Source organism: Urocampus carinirostris, chromosome 2 (assembly GCF_059441175.1).
Source record: "Urocampus carinirostris isolate Australia breed hairy pipefish chromosome 2, RoL_Ucar_1.0, whole genome shotgun sequence".
In the NCBI taxonomy this organism is placed as follows: domain Eukaryota; kingdom Metazoa; phylum Chordata; class Actinopteri; order Syngnathiformes; family Syngnathidae; genus Urocampus; species Urocampus carinirostris.
Window position 1 is genome coordinate 47600095 of NC_142350.1, and position 17497 is coordinate 47617591.

Sequence of the window (17497 nt, forward strand, 5' to 3'; positions counted from 1 at the left end):
CTGGCAGTCCCTGGCCTTAAATTTGACATTTGATTTTAGTAAAATACCAAAACATAATAAGTAATGATAATTACTCCCATTTTGGATTATTTGGTTGGTAAAATCAGTTTTGCTGAACCAAATCATTTTGCTATTTTTAAGAGTTCTTTTTCTAATTGTAGAATAGAATTTACTTTTTATCGTCATTCTTTGTAACCATGCACACAGAACGACATGTCGATACACCTGACCCGTACAGTTAAACTGTAGCGAGCCGATGCAGCCGCAGCCGCAGCCAAACAGGGCGCCGCCATTTTAGACCCAACTGCTGTGTTGGGAGTCATTAAGTGACCAAACCCCCCAATTCCAACCCTTAATGCCAAGCGCCAAGCAGGGAGGCAATGAGTACCAATGTTGTAAGTCTTAGGTATGACTCGGCCGAGGCTTGAACCAGCGACCTCCCAGTCTCGGAGCGGGCGCCCTACCATCTAGGCTGGTTTCACTATATTTTACCGTTACTACTTTTATATTCGTACATATTCTTTTAAATATAGTCTTATTTTTCACGTATGTTAATTTTCTTTTAATAAAATAAAAAATCATAATAACAAAAAATTAACCCATTTTTCAATTGCTTTGACAGCAATTATATTTTACTTTTCGCATATCTTTACATATTTAATTATAACATTTTGTTTGTACTTTATATGATACGTTGGATAAAAAACATTCAATTATAAGACTTTTTATTCATTATACTAAAAATAAAGAAACAAAGAAATAAGTTGTATTTAAGTCATTTTTTCTCTGTTGGTATAATATAGCAAAGTTAGCTAAACCAAATCTCATGTTCAGGTATTATTTTACCATGTTTTAAACTTTTAAATTTAATGGTCAAGCATTTACCTTATTTTATGAAAAACAATTCCTTTTATGAATATGTATGTGTTTCAAAATTACATCGATAAACAGTTGCTACCTGCAATAAAAAATAACATCGCTTTGGTGGCTAGCTTCGATTATGCCGCCAGCATTGCTTTAGCTGTTAACGCTCATAAATTTAAAAGCTCATCCTATTTTCAAAAGAGTTAACTACTAATGTAAGATTGTGGAAGGGTTCGCTAACTTACGTTCAAATGGATCCAAATAGGGTGAAATGAAGGCTTGGGTCTCCATCTCAGCCAATTCTCCAGCTGAAAACAATAAAGTGTAAATTATATTCGCATCCGTTACGAACAGAAAAGGGATCGTTACCAAATTTAACTTATTTGCTGCCACAGACGTCTGCAGTTGTCAACAATCACTTTTACCTAAGCTGCCATGGAAGGCTCTAATGTCAAAAAGAAATTTGAGCTAGGCTGCCAAAGACAGCTACAAACCTCGAAGATCACCTTTAGCTAGGCGGCCATGGACAACTCTAGATGTCAAAGATCAATTTTAGTTGGGTTGCCATTGTTGGCTATAGACATCAAAGATACATTTTAGCGAGGCTGGCAGTGAATGAGATAAGCTTCAGTTTTTATCTGTTGTGTTGGGAGTCACATCAGTGAATGAGATAAGCTTCAGTTTTTATCTCATTCACTGCCATTGGCGGTTATATACACGTCAAAGTTAATTTTTTAAAAGCTCAAATAGTTATGTATATCACAATTTTTGGTAGATCTGTGAATTTATATTCCATAAGGAATCCCTGCAAAACATGTGAAAATACGAAAAACATTTGTGCATAATGTTTTATTATTATTGATGATATCATAAAAAAATCTGAGAAACCGTCTCTTCTCAGCAAGCCGAGCCAAAAGAGCCAGTTTTCTAAAGAAAGCTGTCCTCTTGGGTGCAACCAGGAGGGGGCCTTTGTGCTTCACATGACAACACCATAAGGACTGAGGGCAGGAATTTTGACGTCATTTTAATGCACTTTTTCTTTATTTCGTGGTCTATAGAGTCAGACTCCTATGAAACATGGCAATGGCAACAATTTCAAGCATTTTCAAGGCCTTCACCCACAATTCGAGCATTTTTAAGGATTTCAAGCTGCCGTTTGAATCCAGAAAATGTAAAATCCGATGCGTCTCAGGGTACATAAAATCAAATTACACTGGCGATATAGGATTATGGATGCATATAAAATTTGTTAGGATATAATGAGTGAAAGTAATTAGTTATAGTTACTCACCACTTCTTCCAAAGAATAACTGAGTTAGTAACTGAATTACTGCATAGTAAAAGTAGCTAGTAACCATGGAAAGGAAATTATTTCCGTTACTTTAAAAATAAGTTGTATGTAAAAGAATTAGAAATTTTATGAGCAAATACGAAACACCGTGATGTTGTCTTTGACCGAAGTTTACTTGATAAGATGGGAATTCAGAAACTTTTTTTTTCAATTTTTTTGGGCTTGTCTCACGAAAAAGAGTTGGCTCTTTCGGGTCCCAAACGGCTCTTTAGGTTGTTTTTGTTGTTTTAACCCCTACATTACTAGTAACCTCTGTAACAATATGCACGGAATGACTTAAAAAGGGGAGAAAATAAAGAAAAAAAGAAGAAAATACAATTATGAAAAGAGAGAGAGATACAAGTAAAAATAAAAAAGCTTTACATTCTTATATTAACAAATTAACACTGAAAACCACGGGATATATAATTGGAATACATCTACAAAAAAGATCAAATACAAAACAATTTTAACCTTTTTAAACTCAACAAATTTAAAGTCAACAACACAGAATCTACAAAACAAGCATATTGCGCAAAAAGGCGTCTCGCTGTTGCTTACTGGGATACGACTCCCTTTTGTTCAGTTTCAAGAGTCAGCTCATAGGGCCGTCTCGTTCAGCCCTCATTTGCCTCTTCTTTTGGCGCATTATTAAATAATATTCAGTTATCGTAATCGTTATCTAATTCTATGGTAAATGCGAAATTGAATGGTGACATTATACGAAAAGACGTGACATAAACAACTCTGAGAGGAGCGGAAAGACCTGACGCTGTTTTCACCAAGGGGGGCAAAGTAAGGCAACGCTTTTGACCATCAGCAACGATAACGGCGTTGTAACTACAGAAAAAGGAATGAATCAAATTACCCGTGACTGAAAAAAATAACGCCATTACGTCATAGTGTTATTTATAACGACGTTACTATCAACATTGGTCAGGACTGAGTTAGACCCCGGGTCAAAATTCATGCCAATTCCTAACACAACATGAGGGTTAAATCTTAGTCAAGCAACTACTTGAGAAAATGATATAGTTTCTTAACTCTTTGAGTGCACTGGATGGCCAATAGAGTCATCCTCCTTCTCCTCCTCCTCCTCCACGTCGGTGTCGCTGTCCAGCAGGAAATCTTCGGGCAGCAACGGAGGACCAATATTGGGGTTTTCCGCACCAGGCGATGTGGTAGGTGCAGAAACGTCAACTGGTTTGTCTTCGTCAGCATCCGTATCGGAAATCCCAGGCGATGCGGTTGGTGCAGAAACGTCACCTGCTTTGTCTTCGTCAGCATCTGTATCGCTTTCCATGCAAAAGTCCGTCCTCTTAACAGGGGACGGTTCCCCAAACCCCCCGTCCTCCTCCACATCCGTGTCGCTGTCCATGTTAAAGTTAGAGACGACATTTGGTGCGATGTTGCTTAAGGACAGTTGCGGCAACTCGTCCGTTGTGATTCCGGCCTCGTTTTGCGCAGTGTGGTCGTTTTTTGGGACATCTTCTTCCTCTTCGCTCTCGTCCACAAAGGCAAGAATTTCCTTTTTTTGAAGTACATCAGCATTCGTGTTTGGTTCTTTATTATTGGAGGTGATGTGCCAAATGGGTGTTGATGATGATGGTGTGTTGGGAATTCCATCTACACAAGTGGGACTTGGAAAAGAACACAGATTATTAATTAGATAATCTAGGGCAAGAGTATAGAGACCAAAAGGAGACCAAGAGGAAGGCCGCGATTGATGTGGATGGATGGTGTTAAGAGTGCACTTGAGGAAAGAGGTGGAAGCTAGAGCTCTTGTTGGTGATAGAAATGAGTGGAAAGGTGTTGTGAAAGGATAGTGGGATGTTGGACGGGTTCTAAGGGATGGGCAGGCCACCCGTATGCTGCGGCAGGGGTAAACCAGTGAAAGCTGTCGTGCCCTGCTGTTGAACAGAAGAGTGTGTCGTGTCACCCTGACCTGAGTGACACGGCCGCTTTCTTGTGTCCGTTTCATCTGGAGGGACGAAAGCATGACCAACTTAGGTGTCGAGGTGCCTAACTTGTTTGGGCTTTTGGGTTGGCCATGGTCCAAAGATTTCTTTGTGTGTTTTTGCTCCTTTCTCCCTGTTTTATTTTCTTGTTTTTGTGTATGTGTTTGTATTGCTGTCGGTCACCCCTCTTGAGGGATATGACCAGGGTGGGTAGATAGATAGGAAAATTCAAGCAAACAGGATTGACAAAAAGAGCAGACAAAACCTAATGTGAATGCAAACGATTTAATGATTTAAATGTCTTTTCCTGCTTTTAATAGAAAAGTTTCTGAATTTGGGAACTCAGCCGTTAAATTCATATCTATTATAGGAAGGAGCTAAAGCTTCTTTACAGTTTTACATCCTACAGCTAAGAGAGACGATCGGATTGCTTTAAAGAACACGTCCGTGACTTCTGTTATACACCAAATTACATCGGGATAAGTGTTTCAACAAATGTTCTTCGGTTGATACAGTAAATGGTAGTCATTAAATACAGCTGTGGTGCCTGGGTTTGGCGACATCCAGTGGTCATATTTAAAACAGCAGGTTATTGTGGCTCATTATTCTCTTCTGCTTCTCTCAGCTTTGTCTCTCAGGCCAGATTAAATCTGTTGACAGGTCTGATCAACCCCTTAGTCCATATGTTTGACACGCTAGTCCAGGGAAATCCATATTAAAGAAGACATCCGGGATGTGGCGTCCCCGCCTTCAATTTCACTTGACGGTGTGGAAGAAAATGTTTTTTGGACCCTTGTTACTCGACATTTTTTTTCGCAATCTTGGACGGAGGCCACACATCCAAATTTATTTAACTTAAAAAAAATAGGTAAAAAAAACTGAGCAGTGTAAGTTAGCTAGCATTTTAAAGTGACGTTGATTTTGTTTTTGCGAAACAATGCATCAATTTAAGGAAAATGTGAATACATTTGAAACTCCAGTAGATCCCTGGGACACAACAACTTCCTGTTTTACAGCATTTTCACTTTACAGCTTGGAATACAAATACTTTTGCCCACTCTAAGACAGTTGCCCATTCCATGACATAAACAACCAATTAACTCATAACTCAAAACAATGTATAAAATTCAAAGTTTGCGGTGTTCGCACACATGACAAGTTGCATCTCTAAAGTACTGTTCAGCTATTGGTCGAGATCATAAAAAATGCTGGTCTGCTATTAGTTTGCATCTTGGCATCATAAAAATGCTGTAATGCTATTGGTTGAATTACCACACACAGTGCCTTTCTCTTCATTGCTGTGCTTTGAAAGATTTTGTGAGTAGCAATTCAATATAATATTTTTCTATTCTAATTATTCACTATGGATCTAAAGCTTGCTGTGATGCTAAAGGGAGAAGCAAGAACATGCTAACCGTGGAAAAAAAGGTTGTTAAACTCAATAGATAAGAGACCACAAGAATTGCTAGCTGGCTAAGTTACATGGCCAAAAATAATTGACAATCTGTGCTATTTAAAAAAAAAAAAAGGTCAGGTAAATTTACCTTTCAGGGACTATTTTGCTTGCAGGTGTCAAGATGTTTGAGCAGGTAGAGCTGGAACGTGCCCCTAGAAGCATCCAAAGAAATTATGAAGACTCTATAAAGTACTAGGTGTATTAACTGAGTACATATAAGGAGTGATCCAATCCGATAGTAAACCAGTATCGGATTTAATCTTAAATCACAGATATTATCCACAATAATTGCATTCTCATACAAGCGGTACATTTGATTTTTGGTTCCTGATTTTATATTTAAAACGTCTAGCTGGCACCAAGTAGCCCTCCAAGAAAATCAAAGTAGCCCAGGGACCTGTTCTGGAAAAAAAAGCTCACTAATAATGGGTCATTGTGATCTTTTTGAAAATTTCATTTCTAACTGTTACGCTATTTAAGTGGGTGATAAGCCTGTTTAAACCCTACTTCTAATAGTTCCAACCTGGAAATGACATAATAATAACATAGTAAGAGCGATAAGTTGTTAAAAAGTGAGATATATGCTGCCTAAAAGAGTAATTTGAGAAATTCAGTCAAATTTTTGAACGATAAAAAAACTAATACGATTTCTGAAAATATTAATAATAAAGAAGCTAATACTTTTAATGTCACTGCCACAAAAATGATACATGCCGCCTAAAAAGACCCACTCATAAACACCCAAAAAAGCAAATACTTTTTGTAAAATTCATATTTAATAATAATAAGAAAAAAACAAAACAGCCAAAAAGGATCATATATAATTTTTCTGTATCGGATAATTTCAATATCAGAAAATACTGTTGGCTGTAATGTCAATATAGGAAACAAAAAATATTGCATTGGTACACACCAAATACATAGAGAAGAACAGAATACCGTACTTTCTTCACTATAAATTGCACCAGAATATAAGGCGTATCCCCCAAAAATAGTCTTTGGTCATATTTTTCTCATATACAAGGCACCTGGAATTAAAACTAGAGTAAGAGCTACCGTACTTATGTGTGTACAATCATTGCGCAGTTTGTCAGCGCTCTCATTGCTGCAGGTTCGATTACCGTTGCATAAAATGTATTGCAATTTTGGTCAGCAAGATTTTTTCATTGATCAATCATTGCACTACTACGGTAGTAAACCGTAAAAAAACGAGTAGTAATGCACACATATAAATACAATAAATGCTGGATGCATTTTTTTTCTTATCCACTGTATTTTGTGGTATATAAGGTTAAGTCAAGTTATATTTATTTGTAAAGCCCTTTATCACAAAATGTCTCAAAGGACTGTACAGGGAAGGAACAACCACAAAATAACTAGCTATAAAAATATTTTTGTAGGAACGGGAATATTTTAAGCAAAATATGGAAAAAGTAAAAATGTAACTTGGATATGATTATATCAATGATAATAATATTGTAATGTATAGTTTATACTCAGGTAAAAAAACTAAAAGGGAGCTAGATAGCTAGCTAAAAGAGTAAAAGCCATTTAAATAATGGTTCAAGGTTCGTATGGGTCCTTGCAAAGAGATGCCGCTAGAGAGCAGAGTCGGCATCATTTTTAAGCAGACTTGTTGAGAAACATGACAACAATTTTAAGCATTTACAAGCACTTTACCCCAAATTCAAGACTTTTTAATCCTTAAAAACAAAACCACCTCGGTGGCCTTGGGGGTATGGCGCCCGCCCCGAGACTGGGAGGTTGTGATTCAAGCCTCGACCGAGTCATACCTAAGACATTGGTACCCGTTGCCTCCCTGCTTAGCGTTCAGCATTAGGGGTTGGAATTGGGGGGTTTGGTCACCTAATTACTCCCAACACCTAAGTTGGGTTGAGGGAAGGGGGCTGGGAATCCCCTCCTCTGTATCAATATCCCAAAAAGAGTCAGAAATGACTCTAGCCACCTCCCACTAGGGGGATATGGCTGCAGTATGTGTATATATATATATATATATATATATATATATATATATATATATATATATATATATATAAACATAACCTAAAAATTCAAGCATTTTCAAGGATTACTAGCCCTGTACGTTGTTTGCAACGGGATTAGACATGCGTACCTTGAAACTTGCGATGGTAGTCTCTGTTTTCCGGTATCTCCTCATCAGAGTCAGACTCAGATTCTGGGACCAGAGTATCTTTCTGGACCGGAGTAACGTCAACGGACAAACAACTGCTCTGTGCAAGCTTCTCATTGACTCTACCTTGAGGAGAATCCTGGCCATTCTTCGTTTCTACAGAACCACCCAATAAATTGACACAAACAGGGCGATTGTCTCCATCTCCGAGGTTGTTTCCGAGACTGAGGTACTGGCAAGCTATGTCAGCCATGAAAAACTGATTTCCCTCACCAAGGGGGTAGGAAAAATTTGGGATCAACTTGACGCGTCCGATGCGGGTGCCGTTCATACTCCCCAAATCTTTGAGCACGGCTTGTACGTCCACTCCTTTGTGGCATCCTCGTTTCCGATGGACGGAGATGCTAATAATGGCGTGCTGCTTGGACACCGAAGGCGCTGGAAGGGGGAGGGTGCATGTGGCCATATCACGACCTAGCACGTTGTCCCCCAAGAAAAGGGGAAATTCTGGGGGGGGGAGAAATTACAGTTAAAAAAGATAAATATGTATACAAACTGGGCTGCACGGCGGCGCAGTGGTTAGAGCGTGTGCGGCACAGTTCTGAGGTCATGAGATCGAACCTCCTGTGTGGAGTTTGCATGCTCTCCCTGTGCCGCCTGAGTTTCCTCCCACATTCCAAAAACATGCATGTCAGGTTAATTGGTCAGTCCAAATTGTCCCTAGGTGTGAATGAGCAAGTGAATCCTCAGTAGGGTCGCGGGGGTGCAGAAGCTCCTCGGGCAGTGGGCAGGGGACACCCTGAACTGGTTGCCAGCCAATTGCAGGACACAAAAAAAAGACAACTCACTCACACCTAGGGACAATTTGGATTGGCCAATTAACCTGAGATGCATGTTTTTGGAACGTGGGACGAGGCCAGATTGCCCAGATGCAACCCACGCAAGCACAAGGAGAACATGCAAACTCTGCACAGGAAGGCTGGTAACTGGATTTGATCTCATGACCTCAGGACTGTGCCGTGGACCCGCTATGCACTCAGTCACAGTGCCGCTTGTCAGAATCCTTAAATGTTTATTGTTTCTCCCCTGTGAATCAGTTTTCCAAGTTAATATCAATTTATTGAATAAACTGCAAAGATTTAATGAATGTATGCATTATTTTGGGACGCATTGTATGTGTGAGTAGGGTGACCCCGAATGTTCGCCGCGCTCCTAACCTCTTTCCGGAACGTGATCATTCTTGAAGATGCACAGCTTGGCTAGAGGTTGCCGACCATCGTTTGTTTTTTCTTCGTTTTCCTCATCTGACACAGACAGGCAGTCGTTGACGACTTGAGTGGCGTCCATTTCTCACCGAGAAACCGGATGTCTGACAGAACATGATCACAGATTCAACGTCCCACTCAAAGTTTAGGACAAGACATTTTTTGGACTTTGAAATTGGGCCCCAATTTATTAATGTATTCATTCTATCCTTATTTTGAACCATGTTGCTGCTAATGTCAATGCACTAGTTTCCATTGAACCAATTCAGACCAGCCTACAACAGCTACCCAGTAAATATTATTTATATATCTTATCCCCAATATTTAATATTTTTGTACTCGATGTGGTTTAATCAATGACAATCTATCTATATACCAAAGCCTTATCCCCGCTATTGGCAGGAGGCTACAGTCAAGAACACATTCACCAAACATTTATTCCCCTTCGCTCTTCCCAACCTGACCCTGAACATTAAGCCCACAGCACAAGAGGTGAGTATCTGATCCAACAGCATACACTGGCTTACTCCCTTCGCATCATATGCGTCGGTATCAGTCATCCCTAACTATCCTTTGCCATTCACATCTATCCCTTGCACATACTCTTGTATCAATTAAATCAACCGACCTCACATCCAGAGCACTTTTCACCTCATCCATCCAATCATGTTATCTATTTCCCACCACTTCTGCACTACATAGTCTTTTAGTCAAACGGCCTTTGGCATCCTTTCCATATGTCCAAACCATCTCGAAACATTTTTATCAACGCTTTCAGCAAGCTCTCTCACCACACTAATTCTTCTCCTTACTTCCTCATTCCTTTACCGATCGCATCGAGTCACTCCACACATACTAGGCAAACATCTAATCTCGAAGACATTTGACCTATTACTCTCAAACGCCATGCCTCTGACCTATACATCACTGTTGATACCACCACACCTTCATATAATCTTCGCTTTGCAGCAATTTGCAGATCTAACACTGAACACTGGCTCCCCCCAAGGTTGTGCACTGAGCCCCCTGCTTTTCACCCTCTACAGCTCCGACTGCTCACCGACCCACCCCACAAACACTATCATTAAGTTCGCTGACGATACCACCTTGATCGGCCTCATCTCTGAAGGGGACGAGGCGGCATACAGGGATGAGGTTGAGTCACTTTCAACGTGGTGTTCGGAAAACCACCTCATATTGAACACCACAAAAACAAAAGAACTGATTCTGGATTTCAGAAGGAATGGCAGGAATCCAGCACCACTCATCATAAAGGGAGACTGTGTAGAGAGAGTCCACTCGTTCAAATTCCTGGGCGTGCACATCTCCGACGACCTCTCCTGGTCTGCAAACACCAGAGCGGTGGTAGGGAAGGCCCAGCAGCGACTGCACTTCCTGAGATTGCTCAGGAAAAATAACCTAAAACAGCAGCTGCAGGTGTCCTTCTACAAAGCCACAGTGGAGAGCATCCTAACATACTGCATCACGGTGTGGTATGCTGGGTGCACAGCAGCAGACAGGAAAAAGCTCCAGAGGATCATCAAAACAGCCCAGAGAATCGTCGGCTGCTCTCTGCCCAGTCTGGAGGACATTGCCTGCTCTCGCTACCTCAGCAGAGCAGAAAATCCCTTTTTTTTTTTTTTCCCATCACATTCACAAAACATCATCAAGGACTTTTCTCACCCCGGCCACCATCTCTTCGACCTGCTGCCTTCTGGCAAGCGCTACAGGTCACACAAAGCAAAAACGAACAGACTCAGAGACAGTTTCTTCCCCACAGCCATTACCACCCTAAACAGACACCGCACAAAAAAACTGAAAACTGTTGCAAAAAAACTACCTCACACGTATGTAAAATGGTACTCACGTACACGCTGTCTGCACTATGTTTGTTCACTGCTCAACAGACACCGCACAAAAAAACTGAAAACTCGTGCCAACACTACCTCATACGAATATAATGTTACTCATGTCTTGTTCTTGCACATGCCGACTGCACTACGTTTAATGCTCAAATTGCACAATGTCTGACCATTTCCTGTTTCTGCACTATGATGTCTATGTTTGCACCAATGCATATGCTGACTATTTTTGCACTATGATGACTTTGCACCAAATGCAATATTGCACAACCGTTACGATACCAACGTTATCACGACAACCCTGTATGTAACATCCCACATGCCGACATTTCTTGTGTAAATACCATGTAAATTATAACTATAGCCTTACCCCCCTTGTCTTATAACATTATCTTCTCTGTTCCTTTATCTTCTTGCTCATACCTCACTATGAATGTGTAAAACTGGAGTGTCATGCCCAATTTCGTTGTCACAATATGTTAGCCCATTTGTAACTATGACAATAAAGGTATATTCTCTATTCTATTCTATCTCTACATTCAAACAATCTGTTCAGCACAATAATTGCCTTGCATTCATTAACCACCCTCTTCTTCACATCCTCCTCGAAACCACCACCTGCTGCCACATACAAACCCAAATACTTAAAACTATCTACCTATTGCAAATTTACACCATTCAACAAAAGCTCTATTCCACCTACCCCACCACCTCTCAAACACCTCATTACCTTACTCTTGTCTGCATTTACCTTAAGCTTTCTTCTCTTACACACTATCAAACTCCACTACCAAAGGAATCAGACCTGCTGCATAGTCATCCACCAAAGCAGTGTCATCACAAAACAGCTGACTTACATGCAACCCACCCTTCACACACTATGCTCTCCTTGCTCTTACACACACTTCACACACCACTTCATCTATATACGAATTGAACAGCCAAGGTGACAAGACACACCCTTGACTCAAAGCCACTCTTATTGGAAGCCACTCACTCACTTCTCTCCCAACTCTCACACAAGCTCTACTATCTTCATACAAAATTTGCACAACACACAGCAGCCTGCCACTCACCCCATATATCCTCAACACAATGCCTCCCGATCTATCCTGTCATATGATTTTAATGACAAAACCATTCTCAATTCTATTACGTTTTAAAGTGGTTTATCTACCTACCTTGGTCATATCCCTCAAGAGGGGTGACCGACAACAAGACACACACATACAATAACAAAGAAAATAAAAGGGGAATAAATAACAAAACATGTCCCACCAAAGATCCACATTCACGTTGGACTGGATGAGTTTTTTTTTTTTTAATTACAGTTTCTGCAGATGAAATGAGTTACAAGATTAGATTTTCTGCTGGCTTTGATCTCGTTAGCAGTTCTCTCTGTAGACTGCCCAACAAAGCATATCAAAGAGATTTCTTTTCAATTTACATAAAATACATTTTAGAATATCACAATACATTTTTACATCCATTTTAACAAGATACTTTTAACAAGAGATCGTATAGTGGATTTTTAACGTTTACAATGAATTCAACATATTTTTCTTTAGTCTGAATTTTAACCAACATCATCCTTTAAAATATATATGAGAAAATAGAAATAAGAACAATAATGAGTATAAAAACGGATACAATTTACCTGCAGATGAAATGAGTCACAACATTAGCTTTTCTGCTGGCTTTGATCTCTACGAGCGGAATTAACATTTTAGTAAAACAGAAACAAAACGAAAATAAATCCAAACAGCTTGACAACATCAATCACATTACTGTGCATTTTGAGAGATTTGTCAGCTGTGGTTATGTTTAAAATTAACTTCTTTTGTGGAGCACCAAAAGATATGTCTTACCGTTAGCAGCTCTCTCTGTAGACTGCCAACAAACCCCGCCTCCCGGTCACATGTCAGAAGCCAAAAGCAAACCCCACCCCATACCAGCAGGTGGCACTGTTGGACTCATCATTGCAGGACACTTACCAAAAACTATACACATATTTCAGCAGGAATTTCAATAAAACAAAGGTTATTATTACACCCGTAACATACACCCCCTGAAATTCTGCCTAATATAGGAGTGCTACACTAAACAGAAAAAAATCACATGCAAATGTGCAAATATTGATGAAAGAAAAAAAAGGACACAAAAACTGGTACAGTATTACAAGGGACAAACTTAAGTGCATGTCAGTTCTAAAACTCTCAAAAAAGGAGTGTGAAAAGAAAGGAGGCGATCAAACTCCTAACTAAGCACAGACTCAAAGATGCCTGTTACATCTCTGAAATATCAAACAATGTTCCTGTAGTTTCAAGTACTCACATAGGCACAATTCTTGTTTCTTGGTCAAGCTTTGTTACTCAAACTGAAAGTGCATCTAAAGAACTTAAACAATGAACTAGCAGATATTGCGGACACAGAATTGTCACCTACCAACTGGTCATTCATCTGACAAATAAGACGACTGGAAGGCCTGATTGACTGGCGGACCCTAAGATCATAACGGCTAGGTTGAGCACAAATAACCTGAACTTGAGGGTCTGGGACAGTCAAGTCTAGACAGTCAGTATTAGGAGTCTCATACGCGTCAGTACCAGGGGAAAACAATGTCAGGGGGGTCAGTGTTCAATGGGGTCTCGTCTGGGAGGACAGTGTCTGGTGGGCCCATACCCAAAGGGATCATGTTTTCAGAGCACCGTGGTGGGCTTTCCGTATTGTCACTTGCAGTATGATCAACATCTTGTTCGGGGATGTGCTGACTTCATTGACTGGATGCATCGACTGTGAGAGAGTCAGACTGGGCATCAGATCTACTGTCGAGTGAGTTATCCTCCACCTCTGAATGAACTTGCTCTTCACCTGACTGTATCACCTGGTTTACTGTACGGACATCACTGTCTTCGACCGCGTCAGGTACATCAGGGCATACATCACTTCCGTGCATAGCAGTGTCACACCCTGAGTGTTCAGATTCGCTGGCCAGATCTCCCTCACAGGGCAAGAAGCTAACAGAGAGCAGCAAATTCCTGTGAACTACCTTCTCTTTGCCCGTTAGGCAATCCTTGACTCTATAGACATTGATTTCAGGCTTGACTGATATGACTTCATACGGGGTCCACTCCCACTTATCTGCAACCTTGCGTTTCCCTGGTACACTTCTGTTGGCGATCAACACTCGGTCTTCCACGACGAGGGGTGATCCTTTGGCCCTACGGTTGTACAGCTTGGCATGGTGAGTCTGTTCACTGAGAGTATTCCTCCGTACAATCTGAGCAGCTTCTTGTAGATCCTTCTTCAGATGGGTTACAAAGTCAGAGTAGCTGACAACAGCATCATTGGTGCTAGCATGTTGAAACATGACATCGACAGGGAGACGAGGGATCCTCCCAAACACTAGGTAGAACGGTGCAAACCCTGTTGTCTCATGCTCTGTGCAGTTGTAGCAGAAGGTGAGCTGCTGCAGCATTTGTGGCCACTTTCACAATTTTATTTCTCAGTCTATCCAATTGAAAGTGGTTTAGAATTAGTTTAAAAAAAGGGTGTTGATATTTTTTTTTATACCAAAGCTCGAAAAACAGTTTGAGAAGCACTTAGTGCTTCAAATTTTCAATAATATATTTGCGTCGTTTGGATCTCTTTAAGATGTATTTTCTACCATTTTAGTAACAAATACCCACTTTTTAAAGTTTACTGACACATTTACGTCTTTTAGATGTCTAACACTTTTAGTAGCATTCAAACTAGACTGCTTTAAAATGTACGGACACATTGACGTCTACTTTGCATCTTTTTAACCATTTTGAGTAGAAATTCAACTGCTTTAAAATGTTTTAACACATTCACATCTTTCAGGCATCTTTTAACCATGATGAGTAGTCCAAAATCAAGAGCCTTCAGGGAGTACAAAATGCTGCAGTGAGGCTTTTAACTAAGACAAGAAAGTTTGATCACATTACCCCGATTTTAGCTAAGCTGCATTGGCTCCCTGTTAGCTTGAGATGTGATTTTGAGGTTCTGTTGGTAGTATACAAAATCATGCATGGACTTGCTCCTTCATATCTTTCAGATTTAATTTCCCTCTATGTTCCTGTCTGAAGCTTTAGCTCTGAAAATGCTGGTCTACTAGTGATCCCAAGAGCCAAGAAGAGATCCGCAGGTTCGAGAGCTTTCTCCATTTGGGCCCCGGTGCTGTGGAATGCTCTTCCCCCTGAGATTTGATCTGCAACCTCAGTGGAACCGTTTAAATCTAGGCTTAAAACACATTACTATTCTATAGCATATGAATAACCTATATTTTATGTTGACAATATCTGTGTATTATTTGTTATTGCAACATCCATTGCAGCCTGGTCATCCTGTACAGGGGATTACCTCATGTGCGGTTGCTTCTCAAGGTTTCTTCATTTTCCTCATGTTGAGGTTATTGAGTTATTCCTTGCTCTCATGTAGGTTTTGGATCAGAGATTGTGTCATAATAGTCTGTGGTTTGCAATAATCTGTGGTCTGTGCAGCCCTTTGAGACTCTTGTGTTTAAGGGCTATACAAATAAACATGACTTGACCTGACTTTGAAATGGACTAATATATTCATGTCCTTTAGACGTCTTTGAGGTGTCATACTGAAGGTTTTTAATAGGATAATCAACAGTGTGGTTTTTATTTTATAAACAAAAAGCTGCGTCACGTTAAAAAAACGGGAACCATCTTGAGCAGCAATCAAACACATACACGTTTTTGACATCTTTAAGACGTATTTTCAACTAGTGTGTGCTTGTTTTGTTACCTCAATGACATATCTGATGCTACAAAATCATTAATGGCCTTCTACCACGCCATGAAGATTAGTGTTGCAATACATTAGTAACTTTTCTGCAATAACTTTTAGCAAGTGTAGTACTTTTAGTATCTTTCAGTTGTGCTCTTACTGGGACTTTTCGATCGTCCCCAAGATCTTTTGTTTTAATAGAATTGAAAAGAAAGACAATTATATTATAATCGTTATCAAAATGATAACGTGAGATTTAAGCGTCATGGCGCGATTTAATAAAACAGAATATCCAAAAAGAGCAAACCTTTAAAAGGCTTTGAAACGGCAACCTTGACCACTCCGGGGCTAATTAGTGGAGATTTCCATCTTAAAAAGAACAAAATTAATACATACTTCACTTATTTGCAATTTTTTTAAGTTAAAAGATAAAAGTAAATATTGTCCACTTGCCTCCTACGCGATCACATTCGATGATTTAAAAAAAGTAAACAGTTTAATAAAGTTTTTCCGGGTGACAGTAGGTCAGGCCCACAAGAATTTTGTAAAACATCATACAATTGGTCATTAAAGCAGTCATTCAACAAATATTCAATTTCTATTGGTTGTTGGAACTTGCCCTGGAATAGAACGTTCTCTGATTGGATAGAAACAAGGAGTATGGAGACTACGTTTCGCGCCACGACCTTCTTAAAGGGATGGGACATTAAAACAATGGTGAAAAGAAATGTTTAAAGTTAACTTCCACATAATTATCTTTTTTAATGATTTATTCTTATTAATAATTTAAAAAGTCAACTTTTTAGGATAGTTTTCCTTTAGCCTTGTGTATGGCGATGTTTACCCATATGCCGCGGTGCTCTTAAAGAGACAGTACATTAAAATGACTGAATTGTCTTTATTGTCATACACGTAGTAAATATTGTATGAAAAAAGATTAGAAATGGTACTCGAAGGTAAATACTTTATGAAATAAAGACTCTCTCTCTCTCTCTCTCTCTCTCTCTCTCTCTCTCTCTCTCTCTCTCTCTCTCTCTCTCTCTCTCTCTCTCTCTCTCTCTCTCTCTCTCTCTCTCCCCCAGCCAGTATTTATCAATTTAAAGTTTGCTTTAAGGCCTTTTTTATTCATTGGGTATTTCTTTTTAAATATAATTGTGGCACTTTTGGGCTTCCATGATAAAATACACTCACCGTAATACACCGGAGCCTCCACAGACACTGCTGCTATGCCGCAAGTGACAGTAGCAGAGCGAAAGGGAGAGGAGAGAGAGTGGTTCTTGAAATCGAATGGACTGAACGATTTTAAGGCAGTGAAGTATTTCTAACGCTGCATTCTTCACTTTTTTGATCTAGCATTTTTTTAATTATTTCTGTCCATCCAGTTCTTAATTAAGGAAAAGAAAGTTTTTGGGGTGTTTGAGCACCCACTAAAACGGGCTGGTTACGCCCATGAACTGCAATACGTGTTTTAAATAGTCTTTTTCTTCATTGGAGGAGTGTTCCGAAACTTACTTCAACACTTAAATGGAAGCCTTAATCATCAAAAAAAAAATTCTGGCTGGGCGGATTAAGTAAAATGATTTAAGAATCCGTATCATTTTCTTGTGGAAACTAAAACAATGTTTCAAGTCCCACGATGCAATATTGGAGCCAGAATAATTGTGTTCCTTATTTTCTTTTTCCGTCGGTTGGAACCGCGAAAATACATTCTTTACGTTTGCAGCAGACGCCCACTAGATGACGCTAAAGCACACTTATTTTAACCTGGAGCTTCTCTCAGTTACTGTACTCCCAACTATAATAATAATAATAATAATAATAATAATTTCCTTTG

General features: G+C 39.7%; 1 protein-coding gene across 3 annotated transcripts in view; it reads right to left on the minus strand.

Moving 5' to 3' along the window:
* Positions 1-16159, minus strand: part of mdc1 (mediator of DNA damage checkpoint 1) — a 31298-nt gene extending 15139 nt beyond the window's left edge. For 2 of the 3 annotated variants that reach the window (XM_088326800.1, XM_088326798.1), the window contains exons 1-7: positions 16117-16159; positions 15971-16032; positions 8978-9129; positions 7743-8267; positions 5697-5760; positions 3239-3834; positions 1110-1172 (exon numbers count right to left, since the gene is read on the minus strand). In XM_088326800.1, the coding sequence (XP_088182926.1) occupies positions 1110-1172; positions 3239-3834; positions 5697-5760; positions 7743-8267; positions 8978-9107 (1378 nt within the window). In that variant the 5' untranslated portion in view covers positions 9108-9129; positions 15971-16032; positions 16117-16159. Of the gene's footprint in view, positions 1-1109; positions 1173-3238; positions 3835-5696; positions 5761-7742; positions 8268-8977; positions 9130-15270; positions 15287-15970; positions 16033-16116 lie in introns of those variants that run through there. The other variant, XM_088326799.1, reaches the window with a different exon arrangement.
* Positions 16160-17497: the final 1338 nt, after the last annotated feature.